The sequence below is a fragment of the Neomonachus schauinslandi genome, chromosome 5 (assembly GCF_002201575.2).
Source record: "Neomonachus schauinslandi chromosome 5, ASM220157v2, whole genome shotgun sequence".
In the NCBI taxonomy this organism is placed as follows: Eukaryota; Metazoa; Chordata; class Mammalia; order Carnivora; family Phocidae; genus Neomonachus; species Neomonachus schauinslandi.
In genome coordinates this window covers 134,480,765-134,505,566 of record NC_058407.1, presented here as the reverse complement: position 1 = coordinate 134,505,566, position 24,802 = coordinate 134,480,765, and the positions used below count along the sequence as shown (strand labels likewise).

The window sequence follows — 24,802 nt, the reverse complement described above, 5'->3', positions numbered from 1 at the left end:
TCCCCACTCCACCGGGGGCTCCTGAATGTCCGCTTGTTGCAAGACTTGAGCTGAGATGTAGCCAACGCTCTGCTGGCCGATCTGGTCGCGTCCCTTCTCAGGCCGTGGGGGCAGGATTCTCGAGAACCCCCTGTGTTCCGTGACCTCTGTCTTGGAAGGGTGGTGATCCATAATTCCGGTTCAGCATAAAACATGACAGTGGGAGCGAACTGCCTGAAGGAACAGCACCTTCGTGAAGCCGTTGCCCCAAGCCTCTGAGGTCCGTTCAGGGACTGGAGGTGGGCTGTCGGCCGCCCGGGGCGCGAGTCGAAGGGCACCTGCTGTATACGGGCCTGCCTCAGGCTCCGCGGTGGCCCAGAGGGGTTGCTGCCGGGTCCCCGCCTGTGCCCCGCTGACGAGCACATCTGCCGACCACGCAGTGTTTGCTGAGAGCCGGGAGGTAGATCCCTGCCGACAGCCAGCCCCACACGTGTGAGAAACCGGCGTCCCTAAGTACCGAATTCTGTGACGGGGCCGCGTCCTCACTCGGAGGCACGCGTGCCCGAGGCTGTGGCCGGAGAGAAGTCGGGTTCGACCCGCCGGACGCCGGGCACAGGCCCCGCGCACCCGTCCACCCCTCACCGCCCCTCCCCCGTCCGGCCGTCACGCCCTATGTGTGCAGAATGAGGTGGTTCAGAAGCCAAAACTGCACGCAGGAAGCCAGTGTAGAACCCCGGCTTTCTCGACCCGGACGCCCTGTTTCTCAGCAGCCTGGCGCCCGTGGTGTCGGCGTGGCTCCCGGTCACGGCCGGTGCTGGTTTCCCATGCAGGCGAGATCGACAAGGAGCAGGTGCAGAAGCACGCGTACCTCAACGTCGTGGGCATGGTGGGTTCCATCGACAACGACTTCTGTGGGACCGACATGACCATCGGCACCGACTCCGCCTTGCACAGGATAATCGAGGTTGTCGACGCCATCATGACCACCGCCCAGAGGTGACAGATGCGTGGGAGCCCGGGGAGGGCCGTTGGATTAGATGTGCTGCGGTGTAGACGTCTGTGCCCGCCCTGCCCGGCTCCCCAGACCGGTGTTTTGATACAGTCTTGTTACTGAATGTTAGAAACCAGAGCAAGAAAATGGTTTCCCATTGACTTTTTATTTTCAACTGTAAAAGGTTACTCCTATCCCTGATTTTAGAAGAAAAAAGTGTTTGCTGGAGGGAAGACAAAATAAGCCTAGCAGGAAGTCCTGTGCAAGGTCTGCGAGCGGCAGGACTGGATGTGGCCCCTTGTCCTCTGGCGCAGTTGGCGCCTGAGGGCCCCGGGGGCGTTGGGGGAGCCCAGCGGTCATTCCTAGCACCTGGAGTGCTCCCCGCCCTGCAAGCGCATAGCCCGGGCCGGCTCCCTATCCGGCGTGAGCTGCGTGTGCTGAGCAACGCGGCCGGTCCTGCTCCTCGGGAGGAGCCTAGAGGTGTCCTTGGAGTGCGCGTGGTGTGGGAGAGCGAGCGCTCGCTGTAAAGTGTGTAGCTCCAAAGCCCCTTTGCACGCAAGAGCTCGAAATGCTAGCACAGTGGCATCTGCTTTTGTAGAAAATGGGCCCTTTTTGGAAGCTTAGGTGCCGGCCATCACCATGAAGCAGGCTTTCCACCCTGCTTGTCAGTCAAAGTACTTCCCTGTTTGCTTTTCATGCGGTTTCCAGTGGTGGTAAGTGGATGTTTCCTTTGTCTCTTTTCCAGCCACCAGAGGACCTTTGTTCTCGAGGTTATGGGGAGACACTGCGGGTACGTATGTGTAGATGCAATTTGCATGGTAAGCACCCTCAGCTTGGCCCCCTCGAGAGCCCTGCGCCCCACAGGACAGACGCCCCCAGGCGGGAGCCCACTGTTGCCAATGCACGCTCATGTCCCGACTGCCCAGGGCCACCTCCGAGCTGTGGCCGCCCGGCAGCAGCCTTCTAAAATCGGTGCCGTTTCCGAATAGGTACCTCGCCCTGGTGAGCGCCCTGGCCTGTGGAGCGGACTGGGTGTTCCTTCCGGAATCCCCACCAGAAGAAGGTTGGCAGGAGAACATGTGCATCAAGCTGTCCGAGGTAACGTGCGTTCTGTGTCCCTCGACTGCCGGTGCCTCTGACCACCGTGTGCGGCAGCCTGTGGGGGTCCCAGTCTGGATGGAAACTCTGTGGTTCCCAAGTGAGTCCAGGCTTGTCACGTAGGGTCTGCATTCACTGACTCTTCACGTGCCCGGCTGCCCCCAGTGTCACAAAAGGGTGCAGTAGAGAAACCCCAAAAGCTTTGTATTCCATGCAAAGCAGCAGCTGAAGGTTGAAGTAGTCTTAAGTAGAGATGATGGCTGTTAAGAGAAATTGGAGTCGGGGAGGAAATCCTGTTCTGTCTCCACTCACCAGTGTGAGCAGACACGTGTTTTGACCGCAAGCCCCTCCTGGGCTGAGCCGTCCCCACCTCGCTGGGCGTGCGTCAGGTATGGTGGTGGACGGGGTACTCTGGACCAGGCCTTTCCTTCTGTTTGTGGTCTGGGGCTGCCTGTGTTCCCCACTCAGCATTATTAGTGGAGGATGTGTTGCCCTCTGGGAAGGCTTCTCAGGAGGGCATACGAGCTTAGCTCCCGGGACAGAAATCCCAGCGTGGGGTGCATTTCCCAGCCATGTCATCACCGTCCTGCAGGTGCATAATGTAAGCATGTGGCACGGCTAGTTACAGCTGCATTCAGCAAGCACACACACTCTGCAGGTAGCCAGGTCACGTGTGCATTGCCACCACCTTCAGGTGACAGGTTCCAAGAAAGGAACTTGAGCAACGTACCCAACAAGCTTTGCTGACCCAAACATGATGTAAGGAACTGCTGATGAACGCCATAACTTTGCTGGGAAGAATCGTGCCCATGGGAAGGTGGGGCTCAGCTGCGGGAGACCGGTGAACGCAGGAATGCCCCAAGTCCCAGTATTAACCGTGGACGTAATAAATCCACTCATAGTTTCTCGGTTCCGACCTGGGGACATGGGCCAGCTGGTGTGGGGTGATTCGTGGCTGGCTGCATGACATTAGGGGTGGCACTGGCCTTAGACGGGGCGTGTGTGGCTCTGAGAACATGCATTTAATCACCAATCCTGCGGGGGCCGTGCCTGTTCCCGCTGGCCATCCTTCCTCCCCGCTGACAGCCCCAGCCTGGTCCAGGGCAATGCGGTCACAGGCCAAGTTCTGGCAGCAGCCCTTGGGGACGGGGAAACACGCCCTTGATCCGAGGCCATGCACAGCAGTCGCAAGGTCAGGGTAAGGTGGTAGGGCTGAGGCCGTATTTGGTTTTTAGGTGCTGAGTTTTGGATTTGGCCATTGTTTCCGTATCTGTGTGGTCTTGTCTGCAAACCTCCTTGGGTTTCAGACTTCATGAGCAAGCTAGGACAAGAACAAGAAAGAGTTGGGGTCCCCGCATTAAGTGCTGGCGGATGTAAGGCGGATGGCTTGGACTCCCTTGTGCAGAAACACTTGATCTCGTCGTATCTGTAATTAATTTTTATTGGTTGTGGATGTAGCGCTGTAAGAATTTTTCCAAATATCTTGTCAGGTAAGTTGGCCTAGGAAGCAAGCCTCAGAGCATGCCCCAAATCCCAGGCATTTCGGTCTAAAACAGGAAAGGCCTCTCTGAGGCATCACAGGTCCTAGGGTTGGGCCTCGGCTCTGCTACCCACAGGGTGACCTTGGGCAGATGACCCCACATTCCCAGGTCCTGAGTTCCTCAGGCCCCTGGTGCTGTCGTGAGGACTCAGGGAAGGAATGCGTGCAGGTATGGACGTGGGAGGCGTCCGCACACCTGTCCAGGCACGTGTAGATCTTCCCACGGGCATGTGTAGACGACTCTTGCTCTGTAACCCTCTGAAATATTATGTTTTACGGATGACGTGTGGCTCCGCGGCCAGTCCCGTATCCATGGACACGTCACATTCACTCTTTTTTCTTTTTTTTCCACATTCACTCTTGTAGCCGCATCTTTACATCTCTTAGGAAGTATTTCTGACTAGTAAGCTCTTTGAAGTGGAGCACATTTATATCAGCGTAAAAGCCAGCACCACACAGCAGATGTGCTTGAGGCGCCCCGCGGGGACCGGGCGAGCCTGGCCAGAACCAGCCAGCAGGGCGGCATGGGCCTGGCAGCCTCAGGCCCTGCCTGCGCTGGGGCTCACAGCCCCCATGGGAGGAGGGTCTTGGGACGGGATGGAGAACAGACTTGCTGAGAGTGATTTCCGGGCGTCGCGGGATGACGGCCGCCGTGAGCCTGTGGGGACGACCGGTGTGGGCGCCGTGCCAGTCCGGCCGGGCCTGCGCAGGTGCGCCTCCACCTCTGCGCTCTCCTCTGCACCCCTCCTGCCTCCGGTGCAGGCCTGGGGCTCTGTGCTCTGACAGCAGTGGCCGGCCTTTGTGGCCGGGCTCACGGTGGGGTGGCGGGAAGCTCTGGCTTCCGAGGAGGTTGGAAGCCTGGTTTGCAGTATAGACACGCCGCAGGGCCCATGGCTGAGCTCATTGCCTGCTGGGGCCAAATGGCAAAGGAGCATGGCCCCCAGCCCGGGGCTGCCTGGCTGCTGGCCTGCGTCTGGGGCGATCTGATGGGCCCCTCCCGTCCCTGCTGCCTCCAGCTTCGCGCCCACAGTGCCTTGACCTGCCCCGCCGGTCGGAAACCCTGCTTGCGAAGTTAGGTGACGATTTCTACCTGGCAAGAGGCCAGTTCACCTGGGGCGAGGGGCCCTGGATTTGTTTGTTGTTAAAATGGTTTAGGTGTTTGAGGGTGTTCATTTTCTGTTTCCTCCAGAACCGTGCCCGGAAAAAAAGACTGAATATCATAATTGTGGCTGAGGGAGCCATAGATACCCAAAATAAACCTATTACCTCTGAGCAAATCAAGGAGGTGAGTGTGTCCGATTTTGCAGTTCTCCTCGGGCGCCAGCCTGGAAACGGGAGAGGGTAACGCGGCTGGCAGGGTTCGAGTTTGGAACGTTGTATTATTATCATGAAAACACTTTCTGTTCTTCCTGATATTTAAAGATGTTTTCGTAATGACTCACGACTTTAACGGCATGGGTCTCTTGAAGTTCCTGCCTTATTGTCGGGAATATTCCCTGAGGCCCCGGAGCCGCCCGTCAGTCGGGGAGATGCAGCAGGATGGGGGGCGGGGGTCCCAGTGCTGGGCATCAGCTGCCCCGCCACGGATAAGGCTCAGGGGCTGGGGGGGTGCAGCCTCCGTGCTCTTGCAGACGAGAGCGCCTGTTAGGTGTGTGCCCATGCTGCATCCGGCCCCGCGGAGGGGCCACCCCGGAGGCCCCGTTGCTGCGCGGCTCGCTCGAAGGTGCTGGCTCGTCACACCAGCCCCGGGGTGGGCGGGACGGGCCAGGCTCTCCAGTTAGGCAGGTGGCTGCGCATGCTCCAGACGGGACACCGGGGAGACAGACCGCCAGACGGGCAGGCAGGCTCTGGTTGAAGCCGTCCATCACAGCGAAGGACGTTATCCGCTTGGCTTTGCAAAGTGGTTTCTCTCCTTTCCCTAACCAGCAGAGTGCCTGAGCCCCGAACGTGGGGAGCTGTGTGAAGGCGCTTGGCCAGTACCGAAAGAAGCAGTAAGGGCCAAGGTTTTCTTTCCCACTCCAGCGAAGCTGAGCGTGAATCTTGGACTCGGGGGGCCGCAGGCTTCATGGAACCCCCACCCCGTTGTTTTTATAGAGGAGGAGGTGAGGTCTGGGGAGGACGGGGCCTGGCCCAGCTCTCGTGGGGCCCAGCCCGAGGGGGCGCCGTGGTTGACCACAGCGTGCTTTTCAGATTCAGCTGTACCAGCTTAAGGGGCTGCTGGGAAACGTCTGCATTTCCATAAAATATCACAGATGTCGTGTCCTTTTTTAAAAAATCATGTTACTTATGTTCATTTGCAAGGTAGGAGAGACAAAGATTTTATTTGATAATAAAAGCATTCTTTTTAAGAAAAACAAGTTCACCATTAAGCTGAACATCCTTTTAGGAAGTGAAATTTAGAAACTAGAATTTTTTCCCACATCGGTGTGAAGCGAAGAGTAGAGAGACCTCTGGGGCGCCAGCACCCTGCACGAGGTGACCCCCTGCATTATGTGCTGTTTCCTGCAGCTCGTGGTCAAGCAGCTGGGATACGACACGCGGGTGACCATCCTTGGACACGTGCAGAGAGGTGGGACTCCTTCGGCCTTTGACAGGATTTTGGTGAGTGAGGATGGAAATGGTCAGGTGCCTTCCCCTGGGAGCGAGGAGGAATGGTTTGTCACAAAGACCGTCCGGCTCAGAGCGTCTCTGCCTGCAGTGTAGGTGGCCCGTCCTGGACATGCTAACCGTGCTCGGCCCCCAGTCACACAGATGCTGGGAGACCCCCAAACCTGGGGGGTGAGGGTGGCAGGGACTCTAGAGAACACAGCCCGCGTGCAGGTGTCTAGACCCAGGCCCCGGGTCAGCAGAGGCCCAGTCCAGTTTCGTGGGTGTTGGTGTTGGGTGCCCTCCATGGCTCTGACCTTCCCCTTCACTCCCCTGCGCCAGCCACTTCTAGTGGGGCCGAAATGTCCTTGTTGGAGGTGGGTTATAAGTAAGCGGGTGGACTGTCGGTAGCTCTTCGGGACGCAGTTCAGGAGGATGGGAGGCAGGTTGGGTCCCTCTGAACACCGTGGGACAGGCTCTGCTCACGGATGCGTCTGCTGGGGCCACCGAGGTCGTGCCTCTGAGGAGCCGGCGGCGGGAGGGCATGCTGCCTTGGCCTTTGACCTTGTCTTTGACCTTCGCGATTATCCTTTCCAGGCTAGTCGCATGGGGGTGGAGGCCGTGGTCGCCCTTCTCCAGGCCACCCCGGAGACCCCGGCCTGCGTGGTGTCGCTGAGCGGGAACCAGGCTGTGCGCCTGCCGCTGGTGGAGTGTGTGCAGATGGTGAGTTCCGGGCATCCCTGCGCTCACTGAGGAGTCTGGCGCGGCTTCACTGAGCTCCCCCAGGGCACAGTGTTGTGGGTCTGGGGCACATGGACTAACCTCCGCGAAGGTGAGGTCAGTGTGTCGGGAGGGAGCGTATGCAGACGAAGAAGACGCAGAGGAACACGGGTCTGTGGGGCCCGTCCCGGGGGCGAGGTGGACGGGGCTGGAGCTCTGCGATTTCAGCCGCTCCTGCCCTCCTGTCCCTGAGGACCTTCCGACCAGAGAAGAGGCCGTGGGGCGGCTAATGCAGGTGACATCCTGATGTGCCCCAGCCTCCTTCAGGCCCGGGAGGGGGTGCCCCTGGACGTAGGGAAACGGGCTGTGGTTTTCCAGGTCACTGGCCACCTGAGGAGGTGGCAGCGAGTCGCATTAGATGCCGTCCCTGTCTTTATTCTCCAAAGCCTATCCGTGACCACCCTTTTCTTGGCCTTTCCGGCAGCTCTGAGTGAACGTACTGTGTAACCTAGACAGAGAGGTGATTACGTAATCACGTCCGGGGACTTGTTGAAAGTAGCCATAGAAACACGCTTCCCAGAAACCTTTGGGGGTGAATAAATGTGTGTGCGTGCACGAGCGTGTGCGGCTGCAGGTGTGTGTGCATCTGCTATCTGTCAAGGGCCTGGCACGTTCCTCTCCCCAGCGACGCCAGGGGGTCAGGGGTATTTTTCCTAGCGCACAGATGAGGGAGCTGACGTTCAGAGGGGAATAACTTGCCCAAGATCCTCACGTCGAGAGGGGCGGAGGGGGGCGTGAGCGCTTCCCCAGGGCCGCCGGCCCCCCGCACCGCCATCCTCCCCGCAGCGGCCCCCCCCCCCCCGCCCCCGGAGAGGCCGGTTCTGTCATGCTTCTTCCTCACCAGAATCCAGTGAGGAGTTGCTCAGAAGGCTGCCTGTCTGAGAGCCTGGTTTCACTCTGGCTTTGCTCTCCGGGATTTTAGGATCTCCCTCCCCGGCTGGCTGTGCCCACCCCCATCCTTGTTCCCAAGCTGCCTGAGCCGCGCAGGCCCAGGCGTGTTCCTTGCAGCCGGCACTGGCCATGACTTGCTGACCGTGGGCTGCCAGGCTGGAAGGTTCGGCGCGAAGCAGGCGGGCGGGCAGGAGCCGCGGGGTGCGGCAGCTCTGCTCATCCACAGACGTGGGAGTCTTGACACGTTCTCTCTTCCTTATTTGTTTGAAGACCCAGGACGTGCAGAGGGCCATGGATGAGAGGAGATTTAAGGACGCCGTGCGGCTCCGTGGGAGGTGACTATCTGGAGGGCTCTGCGTTCTCGGGCTGGCACTCTCTCGTGCTCCTTCGGTCCGAGCGCACAAAGTCGAAGGCTGAGACAGGCCGCGGGGCGCCGCCGTGTGGCCCGAGGGCCCTGATGGGTAGCTGGTCTGCTTTCTGGCCAGTGGGGCTGTTGAGAGCTTAGCGAGGTGCAGGTAGAAAGGGGTTCGTGGCTGGCGTTTTGAGAAAGACGCTGGAGTGCACGGAAGACCAGGTCTCTCAGCCACACGCACAGCACGCACCGTCGTAACTGGAAATACCCGGGGCCCTGGGGACGTGGGGTGGCGTCCCGGCCGCCTGCTTGCCCCGAGCACCCCGAGCAGGCGCGTGCCGACTGTGTGCGTCCGGCACAAGCCGCTCTCCCAGGGGAGCCCCTCATGCTCTGCCCGCCCTGTAACCTCAGGCCCAATGGCGCCCTTTCCTTCCAGGAGCTTCGAGAGCAATCTGAACACTTACAAGCGGCTCGCCATCAAGTTGCCGGATGATCAGATCGTGAAGGTAGGGGACGCTGCGCTGTCCCGAGAGCCACCCCCATGTTCCCCGCGGACCCGCGCCTCTGGGCTCCCGGGCTGCGCACCCACCATGCGCTTGGCGGTGTGTGCAGCGTGGACACGGCCTGCCCTCCCCTGTCTCGCAGAGCAACTGTACCGTGGCCATCATCAACGTGGGGGCGCCCGCTGCCGGGATGAATGCTGCCGTGCGCTCGGCCGTGCGTGTGGGCATCTCAGACGGGCACAAGATGCTCGCCATCTACGACGGCTTTGAGGGTTTCGCCAAAGGCCAGGTGAGTCCCTGGGGGACGTCGTGGGGAACGGAGGACTGCCCTTCCTCGGCCGCAAACCTACGGCTCCGTGAAGAGGTGGACACGGTTGCTGCTCTTTGGGACGCCTTCTGCTCTGGATCCATCCTGGGGTTCGCGCTCTGGGCCCTGCAGGGATGCTCTGCGTGGAACGCACCACCGGTTTTGTCTGCGGGCCACAGGCAGTGGGGCCGTCGGGGCCGTGGGGGCCATAGGGGCCGGCCTTCGGGGGGAGGGGCCAACAGAGGCTATTGTGCCGTTGGAGGGGGCGCGGCCAGCAGGCACTCAGATGAAAGCTGGTGGAAAGAGCGAGCACACACTTCTTGCGTGCTTACTGTGTACACTCAGTACTCCTACGAGATCTGCAAACCCGAGATATCAGCCCCGTTCTCCTTACGCAGAAACGGAGGGGCACAGAGACACTAATTATGTGTCACATGCTGCAGGAGCTTAGTGTGGTTGAGGCTGCAAGTGTGTCTTGCCGGACCGTATTTACTCACCCGATCACCCAGCAACACCCTGAGTTCTTACCCTGGGGAAGCCAGCTAGTGCAGAAAGCAAAGCTCCTCCGCCGGGTTGTAGCTTGGGGAGGGAGAGGATGGTGAGCGAGCAGGGGGAGCACAGCCTGGCACCGCGGGCAGGGACCCCACTGCACAGACGCCCAGAGGAGGGAGGGGGTCTGCCCTGGGACCCTATAGACACACGGCCCCGGGAAGGGATCTCAAACTGGAGACGGAGGTGCTGCGCCATGTCCATGAGGACGTGCAGGCCGGGCCAGGACAGCACCAAGGCCCAGAGGGGTTCGGGACGGCGGGCTCACGCTGCCGCTGCAGCAGCAGAGCGGGGGAGTGGACGGGGATGGGGCCAGGAGGCTTGTAGGTGATTGGAAGGAGTTCGGCTCTTGCTTGGAGAAGACAGGAGGGTTTTGAGCAGGACGGGACCCGTGGAGGGGGGGACTGGACGCCCAGGGGGAAGCGTCCGGGGAGTAAGCAGGGTTGGGCTCGGGGTCTTTAAGAATTGCAGGCAGAAGACGGGAGTTTGGGAGGAATTGGTGCACAGAGCGGACCCCTAGGTTGGCGCCCGTGTTGGCGGACGCCACCTTTGCTCCTAGGAGTGGGGAGGGGGGCCGGCGCAGGAGACAGCGTGTGTGCGCGCCTAGCTGGTCTCAGCTGCGCTCTTTAGATTTCTTCCAATTTTTAAAGAAGTTTCCTTTTAGGTCAGTAAAGAAAAACAGTCTCTGTTTTTCTTGCATTCCCATGGGTAGAGCTTGGCCAGCCGAGGTCTGGATCTGATCTGCATGGCAGGGGGTACGCGGCAGGAGAGCTGGGCCCGGGCGTCCTGGGTTCTGACCCGCTCAGTCTCAGGACGGGGGAGGGGTGGGCTCCCGAGCGCCTCGCAGGCCTCTGGGGCGGCGCCCCTGCTGAGGGTGCAGACCCGGGAGCCGTCTGCACAGCTGACCCCCCGTTCGTTTGTCGCTCCCCAGATAAAGGAGATCGGCTGGGGGGATGTCGGAGGTTGGACTGGCCAAGGAGGCTCCATTCTCGGGACCAAACGGTAATTCCCCCGTCTCGATTCTGACCCGCTCTTAGGAAGGAGAAGGACCCCCCATCCTAGAGGAGTAGCTGGTGCAGAAAGTGCAGCTGGCTCACCTGCCAGTCCCCCGCCCCGTGAGCGGCCCAGCTTGTGCCCTGGAACGGAGACGAGGCACATGGCTTACAAATATTCACAAGCTTTTATGGTGCATTTTTTTTTCTGATGAGGCATTAGGATTCTTTTAAGGTCCAGCAACTGCACAGCTGAACGTTTGTTCCAGTTTGTGTTGTTTTTGTTTTTGTTTTGTTTTGTTTTAAACAGACTCTCTGCAGACTTGTTTTCCCAGCTCCGCTCTCCGGCCCGGGCGCCGCTCGTGGGGGCTGCAGGGCTCGGCCCGGGGCTGGGGGCTGGGCGAATCGGGTTGGGGAGGCACAGCGGGTGCTGGTGGGGTGTCACCCGCTGTGCGGGGTCTGTCCAGCCTCACGCCTTCACTGAACTGTTTCTAGCACGCTGCCTGGGAAGTCTTTGGAGGACATTGCCATACAGATGCGAAAGCACAGCATCAACGCACTGTTGATCATCGGTGGATTTGAGGTACGTCCCTGTCTCTGGGCACCTGCTGGTTCGTCCGTGCTGTAGGTTTGGGGGGTGAGCGTGGGCAGGCTTCTGGCAAGCACAGTGCGGTGGGCGGGGGGCTGTAGCCCCTGGGCCCCGGGGGCCACTGCAGGAGCCGAGTTGGGGCACAAGCATGGGACTCCCTACCTGGGATGCATCTGTCCACTGAGTTCTCATGCGTTTCAAGTCTGCAGAAATGATCCTCTCTCAAATTCAAGGCCCAATGGCCATCAGAGAGCAGGGCAGTTGCGTGGCCCTATCACTTCCGATTGCATGTTGGACCGCAGACCTAAATTTTTTTTATTCACCCAAGATCGGTCCCCTAATAACCTTTCCACTTGCTTTAAAGAAAACATGAGGACCTCAAATAATGAGACCCTTGCCCACAGGAGATGTGGTGTCGCCTCTGTGTGACGCGGTCTGGTGACCCTAACGCCTTCCCGTGGTTTTAACGGCCCCTCCGCTCCCCTCCCCCCCACACCTGCACGCCGCTGACAGGCTTACCTGGGACTGCTCGAGCTGTCAGCTGCCCGGGACAAGTACGAGGAGCTCTGTGTCCCTATGGTTATGGTCCCCGCCACGGTCTCCAACAATGTGCCGGGCTCCGATTTCAGCATCGGCGCAGACACCGCTCTGAACACCATCACCGACGTAAGTCTGTGCGGTCAGCAAAGCAGGTGCTGCAGAAGCTAACCCGGAGGGCGCCTGGCCCACTTTTATTTGCCGTGCACTAGAGACTGTGAGACCTGGGCTTGTTTCCAGAAAAATCTTTTTTCTTTCCTTTTTTTTTTTGTTTTTAAAGCCTGACCATCTCTAATCCAATGCCCAGAGTTGTTTTATCACCACCTCTTGTCCCGTGCCGCGGCCAGGATGATGTGTCCCTGCCGAGGCCCATCGAGCGACACAGAGCATCTGCAGCCCAGCTCGTTGTGGGCTAGGGTTTTGTGATTTGGATAATCATTGAAGTTAGGTTTCTTTTGGCTGGGCCAAACTGACTTCACTCCCATAACATTATTTATTAATTTTTTAAAGATTTTATTTATTTGAGAGACAGTGGCAGAGACAGTGAGAGGGAGCAGAAGCAGGGGGAGCAGCGGGCGGCGGGGGGAAGTTGACTCCCCGCGGAGCAGGGAGCCCGATGTGGGGCTCGACCCAGGACCCCGGGATCATAACCGGAGCCGAAGGCAGACGCCCAACCCACTGAGCCACCCAGGTGCCCCAGCCCGTAACGTAATTTATTACGACAGATCCTGGGTCTGATGGCCCCTGCATGGATGTTTGAGGCTAGAACCTGAGCTGAGGATTCTCTAATTTTGTTCACCGACCGAACTGAACCCACCAGTGGCCTCCATCCTACCTGTGGCTCCAGCCACGAGCACCCTTCTCCCTGTTGTAACTTTGGGACTCTAACTCACATCCGAAAGATCCCTGACGCCCTGTTAGTTGTTTTGGTCAAAAGGCAGTAACACAACAGAAATGCACTTGTGTTACCATATTTGTGAGTCACAGTGGGGAAACGGCATGGGAGCTCAAAGCACAGTAACCAATGGGATACATTTCTTCTTTTTAATCTGGCATCTAAAATTTTCCAGTAAATTCTCCAGTCTTTATTTTCCTTGTGGGACACAGATCCCATGAATGTTTTTCTAGGATTTTTTTATTCTTAACCCCACGGGATCAAATTTGTCTCTAGTGCTGGTAAATAAAAGAAATGCTTTTTAAATAAAATTCAAATGGTAAGTAATGCTTAGCGCTTGCTTTTTTGTGTTTTGTTTTGCTTTTCTGAGCTTCTTCAACTTTATGTGGTTTCTTTACTAAAAAACCCTGCCCCATGTCTCCTGTGTGCCCACGCTGGAGCGTCCCTGTCTGCACCCCTAACCTGTGGCCGGGCCGTTGAGCCCGCTGTCCTGGTGATCATTGCTCCTGCTTTGGCTGGTGTGAAGCAGTTCTGCTCCTGATCGGGCTCCAACCTTCCGTGGAAGGGTCACTGTCCCTCCCTGTGCATGACCGTTGTCCAGGCTTTCCTGCTTTTTTCTCTGCCTTTGGCTGGAGTTTGCATCTGCTTATGCTCAGTGGAAGCAACTGCAAGTTCATGTTTCCTAATTGTCACCTGCTCTGACCCTCCTGGGGGTGGGGGTGGATGGGGACTCGGGACTTGTCCTCGGCAGGGCCTGGCCCCGGTTGGCGTTCACCTCCCTGTGACACGAAGCCAGGAGCCTTCCACTTCAGAGTTGCAGGTTCCTCTGCTACAAAACATGGTTTCCAGGTTATAAAGATTAGATACAAAAAATATGCGGAAACTCTAAATGATCCGCTTTGCTCAACTTGGAGGGATTTGGAAATCTGTTATATGATCTTTTAAATCTGGTTTCTCATTCGTTTGATTTTCTCCCACCAGCTGCCCAGTTGCAAGGTCGGCAGCTTTGTGTCCCTGCCGGTGCCAGACCCACCCTCACTAGGCGAGCAGGTGTGCGGGTGTGCCGAGGCCCCGAGCCCGCGGGTGGCTTGGGACCCGTGGTGATTCGGGTGCTCAGGGTGACCTGGATAAGAGCTTCGACGCCCACGCCTGGGCCTGCTGAGCGTGTCCTGGTAGGGACGCGGGTACGGGCACGGCATGTGGACATCGCCGGGTTTCTTGCAGGGTTGTGTTTGTGCAAGCCAGAGTGAGGTTGTATGTTGCTTAGGAGGTTTGGATCTGGGTTGGAACCCGGCGGGGCTGGCTGCACAGAGGGGAGCGGCAGGCTGGAAACGTGCCATAGGGGGCTGAGGTGACGGGGCACAGGGCGCTCTGCGTCCCTCCTGATCTGCTCCGGAGGGACCAAGCACCCGTGAGTTCAGTGCGGGTTCGTGCGCCTCCCCCAGGAGCTCCTCCTGGCCACATGGCTGGCCGCCCGGAGCGCTGGGATTCTGCCCCCGGGGCACGTCAGCAATGCCAAGGACGGTTTCGGTCGGCAGAATCGGCTGTGGGGGCACCGCTGGCACATGGTGGGTAGAGGCCCAGCTGCTGCTGACCCCCACGACCTCAGCACAGCCCCAGCTCAGCCCCACTGCAGGGAGCCATCGGCCCCAGTGTCCGCAGTGCCGAGGCCCCTGACGTGTCGCGTTCTTGGGCGCTTCCGTCACTGTCCTCAGCAATGACGTCCTCCGTGTCTGTGCGTACGCTCGGCTTACCCGTGCGTCACTCAGAACAGGCCTCTGTGCATCTCGTGTGTCGTGGAGGCTGCAGTGACTCTGGGCACCTCTGAGCAGGGGTTCAGAAAGCCGTCCCGCCACGGCTGCGCGCTCGCAAGGGGGCTGCGTTGGCGTTCCCGGAACTAGCACACGAGCCATCCCGGTCTGAGCTGAGCCCCGTGGTGCCGAGAAGGCTGGGAGGGTGGCCGCCCCGTTAGGAGCTCAAGGAGATGGGAGCCAGGGTTATTTCCCCCCAAGGTGTCTTGTCTTTTCTTGGTGTTCGTGCAGGGGTGTTGTGTTGTAAATCCTGTGCGCTCAGAGCCCGCAGTGGAGGTCCGCGTTGCTCCCCGGACTTTGGGCCCGACGTCCCCTCCAGCCCTACCCCCGCTCCCTCTCCTGGCAGGGCTGCCCCCATCCCCGCTGGAGGGTCCCAAGCGTTTTCCTGGAGATTGAGGGGAAGTTCTTGTGGTTACGGGATGCCGGATTTAGAGATGCTGACCGCCCTCCTGGCCTCAGAGCCCGCCCTGTGACTCCCAGGGACAGCCAGCTGCACACCTACCCGCGCTGGCACTCCATGCGGGGCCCCGAGCTGGACTTGGGGCCGGAAGGCAGGGTCCATGCGGGGGGAGGGGGCAGGCTGAGGTGGAGGAGGGCGACGGCAGAGGGGCTGCGAGGCAGGGGAGTGACCCCCTCACCTGCCTCCTGGCCGCTCCCCGGACTAACCCACCATAGGCCACAGGCCCGCCATCCACACGTCCTCGGGCCACAGGCCCCTGGGACCCGATGTGTTTTGGGGAAACATGGGGCCATGGAGAGCATGGGCCTCTCTGGGAGGCCTGGGCCGTCCCCCTTCATCCGTGTGCACTCCTGCCACAGCACTTGGTGGTCACGCAGGGGGGTAAGTACAGCCCTACAGGGGTCCGTGCACCTGCGGGTGGTCTCTCAAACCGCCCAGCCGTACAGCGAGCCTGGTGGGTTCGGGGACGGTGGATGGTGGGCCTGTGTCCACTAATGAACACTTGGACTAACACTGAGGTGGGGACCGCAAACCTCTGCCTGCGTGCTTGCGAACAGCCCCGTTCTTTGACCTCGGAGGCAAACACATTTACCTTGGGGTCCCCGAGCAGTGCTGGGGCTCAGGCCGCTCCATGCTGTTGTGTCAGGCTGGGAAGGGCTTGGGGAAGAGCAGGGGTGCACCCTGCCGGGCTCTCCAGCCCAATGACTGCTTGTTGCCCTGTGGGCTGCCTTTCACGCCGGTGCCGGGGTCCCTGCTGAGGCCGAGCCGGCAGGGCCCCGCGCCCCCGTGGACCACACGAAGCTGTCAGGCTGGCCTGGCCCCGATTATGCTCCCACCCAATTGGCCTCCCTCGGGGCTTCCGAGCTGCCAAGAAAGGTCCGCTGTTCGTCCACCACTAACATGGCCCCTCCCCTGGCTCCTGCTTTGCTGCCTGCCTGCTTGTGTCCCCTCCTCCTGGAGGCCTGCGCCCCATGGCAGCGTCCCCACTCCCGCAGTGCCCCTCGCTGCAGACCCAGAGCTCCCACGGCCCTGGCCCCGTGGACGCAGCTCGCAGGGGGGTGCTGGGGAAGTCCCGCTGACCACCCGCACCGCTGCTTCAGGCTTTCGAGAGCGCCATTCTGTTCGCTGATGTGCGCGACCGCCACCAGGAGTTTTGTGTTCCCATTTGCGTCCTGCCGGCCACCATTAGCAACAGTGTCCCGGGCACGGACCTGAGCATGGGCTCTGACACTGGCCTCAATGCCGTGGTGGAGGTAAGAGGGCCCCGTGGCTCCATCAGACCGGACGCGGGGGGTTTTTCTCTTCCCCACCCGATGCTGCAGAAGGAATGAGCCACAGTTAGGATTCCTTTCGTGGTCCATTAGTGGGAGCTCATAGCATAGGGAGAGCCTACCACCCACTGTCAGCTGGAACGAGGACGGTCCTCCAGCGCTCCGGGTGATGTGTGTTCTTGTGCACCCCAAAACAAGAGGCCCTGGTCTCTCATGGGCTGTGTCCAGGAGGCTTGCGCTTGTGCTCGGGGGGATGGCCAGCCCGGATGTGGTGTGCATGCAGGGATTCGGGGCCTGTGAGCGTGAAAGCTCTGGGGGAGAGTAGGCACGTCTGCAGCTTGGACACGCCCTTGGTTGTGCAGGGGGAGGCTTGGCTCCCGGGGACGGCCCCCCATCCTCGGGGGTCCGGCAGGCCCCCGCACTGGGCACTGACTGGTCTGTGGGGTCCATGTGGGAGCCAAGGACTTCCGGTAGCGCAGCGGTGGGCTGCTATGGGGTGCGGTCCTCCTCTAACAGGAGGAGGGAAGTGGCCAAGGGTGGGCCGTGTTCTTGACATTCACGTCCCCTGGGCTCCAGAGACACCTGTTCAGCAGACACCTGATTCTCAGGAACATCCCCATCCCGGTCCACGGGCTCTTTCCTGTCTTCACTCTGTTCTGAGCTCCACCTCATCTTTTCACACGACTTAGGTTTTTAAAACACGTGTGATAAAATGTTAGCAGCGTTGGAACTCTAACTCCCGAGTTTCGAGTCCAGTGGGGCCATGCCCAGAGACTGTGCTGGGAGAATCATCCGGCTGCCGCTGCAGACGTCAGTGCTCCCGGATTCCTTGCTGTCCCCCCAAAGGCAGAGCACGCCCTCCGTGTACCCCCAGTGCGGGGTGGGGCTGCCGTCCGTGCTGAGGCTTTGTCAGTGCTGGTTTTAGTAACTGAGGGGAGCATGGCTGCAATTGCCGGGTTAGGACCTGGTGCGTCTGGGGCCCGCTGTCCCCCGGCCATTTCCCGGGAGCGGGACAGTGGCTGGAGCTGGTGCCGGAAGTGGGCCACGCCGGGGAGAGGTTTGGCGTGTACTTGCAGATGTTATTTCGGGGCCAAGCCAGCAAGCGCTGGACTGGAGTGGTTGTGCGGGACGGAGCCAGGTGAGGGCACCGTGGTCCCGGGAGCATGCACGTGGTCTGCGCCGGCGAGGCAGTGCAAGGCGGCGGATGGAGGGGTCTGCTGTTGCACCCCTGAGCCTGTGTCTCGAGCACGGCCCACGGCAGACGTTTTCTTAGGAGACCCGCTGTCTGAGCGTCTGGAAGACTCCGGAGGGCCTGTGTCTAGGAGCCACTGTCCAGCTCCGAACAGAGCTGCCCTCAGGGGCTGGAGTGTTTGGGGTAGACTGAGGGTGACCAAAACCCAAATGTCACAGGCAGCTTTTCAGAAGAAGCCAACCTAACAGACATTGCACTGATCCCATAAAACCTCACGGTGCCCACGTCCCGCGAGGCCACGTGGGCAGCTGCAGCGAGCTGGTACCAGCCCCCCCGCAGTGGGCAGTGTCAGGACATGGGGTCGGTGAGCACACCAACCAGGGGCAGGGGCGTCGCCGGGGTCTGCAGCCTCAGTCTGTGCGCGTCCCAGCCTGGACACCCCCACGCCGGAATGACCCCATGTCCTTCTCTGTGGCCAGACGTGTGACCGCATCAAACAGTCGGCCAGTGGGACCAAGCGCCGCGTGTTCATCATCGAGACCATGGGGGGCTACTGCGGCTACCTGGCCAACATGGGGGGGCTCGCCGCCGGAGCCGATGCTGCCTACATTTTTGAGGAGCCGTTTGATATCCGAGACCTGCAGGTACGTTGATGCCGCGGGGCCCTGGGTGACACGGTTGTGTCAGGGGGCTGGCTCCGAGGGGAGGGCGATGGGGTTGACAGGACACCAAGGTTTACACACTGTCAGTGACCCCCTCACCGAATTGAGTGGCGTGAGCTGATGCACCAACTTCCCGTTAGACCTCCGTCTGCGGGTCAGCCCAGTGTCCTTGTGGTGTCCATGTGGGAGGGTGGCCGGGGCACATCCTCCCCGGAGCCCCAAGGCCCGCCTGCTGGAAAGGCTGGGTGTAACGGGGGGGTGCACGGCGCCCGCCGGGGTGGCGGGACCTGTGAGGTCACGGTGCGGCGGGCTTAAGGCACTAAGAACAAAACAGAACCAAACTGAACGCCTGTTCTCTCTGGTTGGCGTGCTTCCTTTAAAGAGTTTTTTTTTTTTTAAATTAACAATGTATTTTTTAGAGCAGTTTCAGGGTGAGGACAGAGTTCCCCCGCACGCCTGCCCCACACCCAGCAACACCCCACCAGGGTGGGACCGTTGTCAGAACAGATGCCCCCCCACCCACGCTGATGCATCCTCAGCACCTGGGGCCACAGCTGACATCAGGGTTCCCTTTGGGATCCCAAGGCTGACATGCGCTTTCCAAATCGGCGCAAAGGTTCCTAGGGCCCAGCTTTATGGGGGGCGAGTGGCCAGTGCAGGGGAGTCGGGCTGCGCAGCCCCCGTGGGGGGAGAGGGGAGCTGGTGGGAAGGCTCCAGGGGGGCATTGGACAAGGACAAGCCTTAGTAAGACAGACACAACTCAAACCCACAAAAATACAAATAAAACTAACTTTGTGCTGCTGACGTGAGCACAGGAACTTTAAGGTCTTTCTATGTTTCTGGACCACATAAATCAAGTAGAGACCTGCTTGATATGGATTTCTTCACAGTGTGGAATTAAATGTTTGTACTTCGGAAAGCCACCTCAAGACCATGCTCGGCCAGCGCATGTCTCTGCTCCGGCACACGGACCCTAACCACTGTGATGACAACTGAGGTTTGCTTACACGCAAACACCTCCGTTCCTTGCCCAGTTTCTGTGCTCAAGACACAGGACTCCTTTCCTTATAAACTCTGTACACGAATTCAAGTCTGTAACAGCTTCTCCTGGCCCCCAAATCCTTAGGCAGTTAGGAGATGATGTACGACGTCAGGTACACCAGTTTTTCCTCCGTCGGGCAAATGAGGAGCGACGGACACCGGGGACACACAGGCTCAGTGCACAGATTATGTGAATTCGCGATTTCAGAGGGAAAGCTATTCCTTGTGGAAAGCGTGCTGCAGGGAAGCTGGGCCCCGGACGCTGTCCCTGTGCCCAGTTGAGCGGCAGCCCTCCCGGGCCGAGCGCGCTGCCTGACCTTGTGTGCTGGTCTCTTCCGGCCCGTGTGCACCCCCGGTCTGTGCGCGCCGGACGCCATCCTCTGTGCCGTAGTGGGAGCCCTGACGCGCTCCCTGCTGCGCGTGCGGTACTAGGGTCACGCGGCGGGCGCCGGGTCCAAGCCTCCCGTCTGACGGACTAACAACGCTCTTCCCTAGTCCAACGTGGAGCACCTGACAGAGAAGATGAAGACCACCATTCAGAGGGGACTCGTGCTCAGGTACGGACACTCGTCCTCGTTCACTGAGCCCGAGCTTCCCAGACGACCCGGCCCCAGGGTCGGAACACTCAGGGGCGGTCATCAGTCACCACTGAAGAAATGCAGGAGGGGCCGTTGCATGCTGCGTCAAATACGGCATACATTTACGTAACTCAGGGGTACTTCGCAAACATTCACTTTTGCTTTGTAGTCTTTTGTTTTGTTTTGTTTTGATTTTTAAAGATATCACCAAGTCATTTCTTTAATTAAGCCACTGGCATTTCTAAAGAACACGTGTAGTCTAGGCGGGCACGGGGCCGGCTGCCCACCCCGCCGGCGCCCTGAGCCCGTGTCTCCCCTCGCCGCAGGAACGAGAGCTGCAGCGAGAACTACACCACGGACTTCATCTACCAGCTGTACTCGGAGGAGGGCAAGGGCGTGTTCGACTGCAGGAAGAACGTGCTGGGCCACATGCAGCAGGTAGGGCCTGGGGCCCGCACGGCACTAAGCAGGCTGCCGTCCGGAGGCTCTATGTAGATGGATGCCTTATTTTAGCCATAATGGGGAAAAAAACTGTGTGCTCATGAGATGTTTTTAAACATCTTGGCATTTACTTCCCTATGTCATAGTTCCATTTCAGTCATACCAGATACCACCAGCTTTAGAAATTCTGTGTTGGGGTAGATGGAAGACGATCAATGTTCAATGTTGGAAACATTGATTGGAAAAACCTAATCAAATGAAGTACTTCATTCAGTTTTGGGCCTTAGTAACTATTTACACATCAGACAAATGATACTTGAGATTTGCACAAATTTGGAATGGTCTGGAAGGAATCTTGGGGTGCGCTTTGGTTTGCAAGCACATCCCAGATGACAAAGCCGGAGACGGGTGTGGATTAGGGCCACAGCTCAGGAAGGCATACCTGTCCTGGTCCCAACACTGCCTCCTCTCCTCCCTGCCCCCCACTATCTTAGGGTCCTTAACTTAGGGTCTGCTCCTCCATTCCAAAGGGCCCGTGCTCATCTGTGTATTTTTGTGGGAGCTAGCCCACAGGGTTGGTCAGATTCTTAATGGAAACTGTGACCTGCCCCGCCCCAAAATAAGACTAAGACATCCCATAGGAGATTTGAAAATAATGAAGCTGCGAGCTGCACAGCCCCGTGAAGGGTGGGGGTGAGCACTGGGAAGCTTGCCTCGCAGACTGAGCTCTGGCCGCAGGTCCCAACTACATACGAGCAGGTAAAAACATGCAAGAACAAAAACACAAAACCCCCCAAGCCCTTATTTAGAGATCCTGAATCTCTTAAAAGTATGATGTGCGTTTTGTGAAGTAATCATACCTTTCAGGGAATTTTGACAAGCTGTGTCAGTAACCTCTCTGTAACTCTGTCCGCCCACAGGGTGGAGCGCCTTCACCCTTTGATAGAAACTTTGGAACCAAAATCTCTGCCAGGGCCATGCAGTGGATCAGCACGAAACTGAAAGAGGCTCCGGGCAAAGGTAGGGAGTGGTGGCTGCGGGCGGGGACGGCCACGCCCTCTGGGACCACGCTGCATTGCTATGTGGCTTTCAAGGCTGTCATTCAGAGTGACCCTAAAAGGCAGTGTTTTGCTCCTGCTCCTCGGTGGCGGGAGGCGCTCCGTAGTCCAGCGCCATCCTCCTTGAATCGAGGATGCTGCCCATATACTAGGCTCCCCCAGCAGGACCCTAGATGTGACCTTCCCTTGTCTTTGGCCACACGGCACACTCTGAACTGGCCTTGACTTAGGACACCTAGGACTTACGGATTCTTCATGACCTTTCTTTTCAGAGAAAACAGGAACTGGCAGGTGTCGGGACGGTTTGCTCCTTCCAAACCTAGCCTTTCTTCCCGCACATTTCCCTCCCTCCCCACCAGAGGCAGCCTCGGAATTGCAGAATCCTTCTGCTTTCCCGTAGTCCTGCCACCTCGGGGACACCTTCACAGGCCCCTGTGGTTTACGTGAATGGAAGCCGACAGCGTGCATTTCCCTTTGCTGGGGTGTTGATGTGCACCCGGCTGGTGTTCCTGACCCTTGGCCCGCATCCCGGCGTCCCCAACCACAGGCTTACCTGCAGCACATGCGGTCTCCTTGGTCCTGCCCGCGTGACATGTGACCTGTCCCTGTCGGGCTGTCGCTGTGACGGGGGCAGCTCCACTGTGGCTTTGAGGCGAACCTTCCAAAGCGAGGAGGGGAAGCCAGCTTCCCTCGTGCTTCCTTCAGGGTCCCGCTGCTTCCCTAAGTTCTTCCGGTATTTTGCCTGCTTTTCTATTGCTTAGTGACACTTACCTTATTGACATATATTTTTTGCTTTTATATCATTGTATAGATTTAAAAATGTTTTGATGACTTTACAGAAACTTGTTTTACTTTATATTCTAGGAAATTCTATTTCATATTCTGCCCATCCCATGTTGCAGACAGGGCTCTCGTGGGGCTTGTCATTTTGTGCAAGGCACCTCTCCTCAATCTTTAGGTAGACCGCTTACCTTCTCCTTTATGGTTTGAGCTCTTTTGCTCTAAAACATTTTTACATTTACTTCTTTGATCTACTTGAAGTCTGAGGTCTGATTTCATGTGGATCATCACTTACTTTGGTGCCATTATTTGAGAAGTCTCTAATCTCCGTCACAGACCAGGTATCTGTGAAGCTGGTGGGACAATCTCTGGGTTACTGGGTTTGCGGTTTGGCATTCAGTTATTGATCCTCGCCAGCATTCCAGCTTTATAGATGATTTCTGATAGCTGGAAAGGTGAGGCCCCTCTACCCTGGACTTTTTGGTTTCTGCTATTCTTGGTCCTTTGTGCCGTCACAGTCCACCAAAAACTCTGTTGGATGTTTTGAGGGAATTACATTTAATCAAATCATTTGGGGGAGGAACTGACATTTTAAAAATATTTTCTAATTCATCAACACTGTATCTCCATATATTTAGGCCTTTCCTTATCTCTTATGAAAGCATAAAGATCTTGCAATATCTTTCGCTAAATTTATTCCTGACTCGATATTTAAAAAAATGTTATCGTAAGTATATATATTTTTTTACTTACTGCTGGCATACAGAAATACAACTTTTTTTTTTTTAAAGGTTTTATTTATTGGACAGAGAGACACAGTGAGAGAGGGAACACAAGCAGGGGGAGTGGGAGAGGGAGAAGCAGGCTTCCCACTGAGCAGGGAGCCCAGTGCGGGGCTCGATCCCAGGACCCTGGGATCATGACCTGAGCCTAAGGCAGACGCTTAACGACTGAGCCACCCAGGCACAGAGGCCGCGTGCAGCTCCGGGGGAAGTTTACAGAAAGAGCAGTTTTGTAAGTTCTGTTTCCTAGGAAATTTTCTGGTGCCCATGACACTTTAACCCCCTTTACTGCGGACACCTGACCTCACCCCCGTTTTTCTGACCAGTCTGACCAGACCTGTGTCCGTTTCATTTCTAACCTTTGACTTAAAAAACAGCAAGGCCAATAGATCCAACGAAATTTTAGTCTTCAAAGAACGGACTCTGGCTTTGTTTCTACTTTGGGATTTCTCCCCACTTCACCTGAGGATGCTCATCTTACCTTGAGGCCTCCCCGTCTGTGCACACACGAGCCTCGGCTTCCAATGCCATCTCACCGGAGCCGGCTCTTTCTGCAATGGCAGCCAGTGACACCCTATCTCCCCAGTACCGAGAAGCACGCACCTTCCTTCCTTAGCTCTGGGGGCAAACCGCTAAGCCTAGGTAAACCCGCCCCTCTTGGGGTGGGGAGTGTGCAGGGCGAGGGGCCGCGCCGTGACCCAGGCGCCTCCTCTGCTCTAGCCCTGTGGGGGCTCAGCGGTACCAAAGCCAGCAGCCCCCGAGGAAGCACAGTCGTGCGCCGGTTCCCTGGGCTCGTTCCCCACCTCATCTGCAGGCTCCCGAGTGCGCAGGGGCCCTGCCTCCTGCCCAGGCCGTCCGAGTTCTTCTCTGCCCCCTGCAGGATTCTGCTCCGCACCGTCGGCAAACCTCCTTTTCTCCCACACCTCTCCACCTGTCCTCAACGTTACCAATCATTTGTTCTGACATCACTCTTTCTCTCTTTTACAGGAAGAAGATTTATGAGCGATGATTCCATCTGTGTGCTGGGAATAAGCAAGAGAAACCTTCTTTTCCAACCTGTGGCCCAGCTGAGGCAGGAGACAGACTTTGAGTAAGTAAATAAGCCCTCTCCAGTCTACACCTCAGTGCCGGGGCAGGAGTGCGGGACAGGGCGGAAGGACGCCGCTGCGGGAGGTATGGACACGAACCCGTTCTCACGATCTAGAAAACACAAGCCTTTGAGAAACAGGGCAGGATTTCTAGAAACACACAGAATGGTTCCCAGTAGCTTACGAAAACTGCTGGATCCTCCATCAGCCCCAAGTGCACGAAGCCCGTCCTCCGGGATGAGGCCGTCCTGACTGTTGCTTCCTCCTGCCCCACAGGCACAGGATCCCCAAAGAGCAGTGGTGGCTGAAGCTGCGGCCGCTCATGAAGATCCTGGCCAAGTACAAGGCAAGCTACGAGGTCTCCGACTCCAACCAGTTGGAGCCCATGCCTCACCGAGGCCACGAGGAGCCTGCCGCCATCTAGATGCCGCTGGACCCGCGCCGCCCGGCCAGCGCAGCTCCGGACTTCCGTTTACCACCCGTCTTTGTAACACTTAAGTTATTTATCGGCACTTTGATGCGAGTACTGTTGATGTTAATACCTAGTCACAGAGCCCCCGTCCTGTGTCCTTCATCCCCACGGGACCCTAAGACTCCAGCACGAGCTGTCGGCTGTGTCTCCTACTGTGTCCTGCTTTAAACTGTGCGTAGCCAGTAGAATTAAACATTTAGCTCAAACTCCCAACTGTGGTCCTCTGTTTTTTTAGGTAGGAGTTTAAATCCTCAGGATCTGGGCAACTGTAAAGGTTTTTCCAGCAGTTCTGTGGGCAGGGACAGACACAATGTACTGGCAGCAGTGAACTAGGCCCTATGCAAGGACAAAGGCTCCGCTCTGACACACAAGAGAGGTGACCCAACTCCTTCTAAAGTGATGCCAGGCGTGGAGTTAAAAACAGAAACCAGCAACGTGTGTGTTAAGAACAAGGCCAGCGTACACGCACGGTTTCGCGCCTGGCGCCCGCTGAGCCCCACACCCTCCTACCGAGGAAGCACGTGCCTGTGTCTGGTGGGACCCACAGAGCCCTGCTTCACTGAGGACAGGGAGCTAG

The 24,802-nt window shown here is 58.1% G+C and overlaps 1 protein-coding gene across 2 annotated transcripts in view; it reads left to right on the top strand.

Moving 5' to 3' along the window:
- LOC110581150 (phosphofructokinase, platelet) overlaps positions 1–24,432 on the top strand; it is a 49,085-nt gene extending 24,653 nt beyond the window's left edge. Inside the window, exons 5-22 of one of the 2 annotated variants that reach the window (XM_021690903.1) lie at positions 810–975; positions 1,716–1,760; positions 1,960–2,068; positions 4,798–4,893; positions 6,117–6,209; positions 6,792–6,917; positions 8,136–8,200; positions 8,654–8,723; positions 8,863–9,009; positions 10,508–10,578; positions 11,064–11,151; positions 11,671–11,823; positions 17,803–17,967; positions 19,522–19,583; positions 19,931–20,042; positions 20,966–21,065; positions 23,653–23,755; positions 24,030–24,432. In XM_021690903.1, coding sequence (XP_021546578.1) covers positions 810–975; positions 1,716–1,760; positions 1,960–2,068; positions 4,798–4,893; positions 6,117–6,209; positions 6,792–6,917; positions 8,136–8,200; positions 8,654–8,723; positions 8,863–9,009; positions 10,508–10,578; positions 11,064–11,151; positions 11,671–11,823; positions 17,803–17,967; positions 19,522–19,583; positions 19,931–20,042; positions 20,966–21,065; positions 23,653–23,755; positions 24,030–24,177 — 1,919 coding nt within the window. In that variant the 3' untranslated portion in view covers positions 24,178–24,432. The remainder of the gene's footprint in view (positions 1–809; positions 976–1,715; positions 1,761–1,959; positions 2,069–4,797; positions 4,894–6,116; positions 6,210–6,791; positions 6,918–8,135; positions 8,201–8,653; positions 8,724–8,862; positions 9,010–10,507; positions 10,579–11,063; positions 11,152–11,670; positions 11,824–17,802; positions 17,968–19,521; positions 19,584–19,930; positions 20,043–20,965; positions 21,066–23,652; positions 23,756–24,029) is intronic. The other variant, XM_021690904.1, reaches the window with a different exon arrangement.
- The last annotated feature ends 370 nt before the right edge of the window (positions 24,433–24,802 follow it).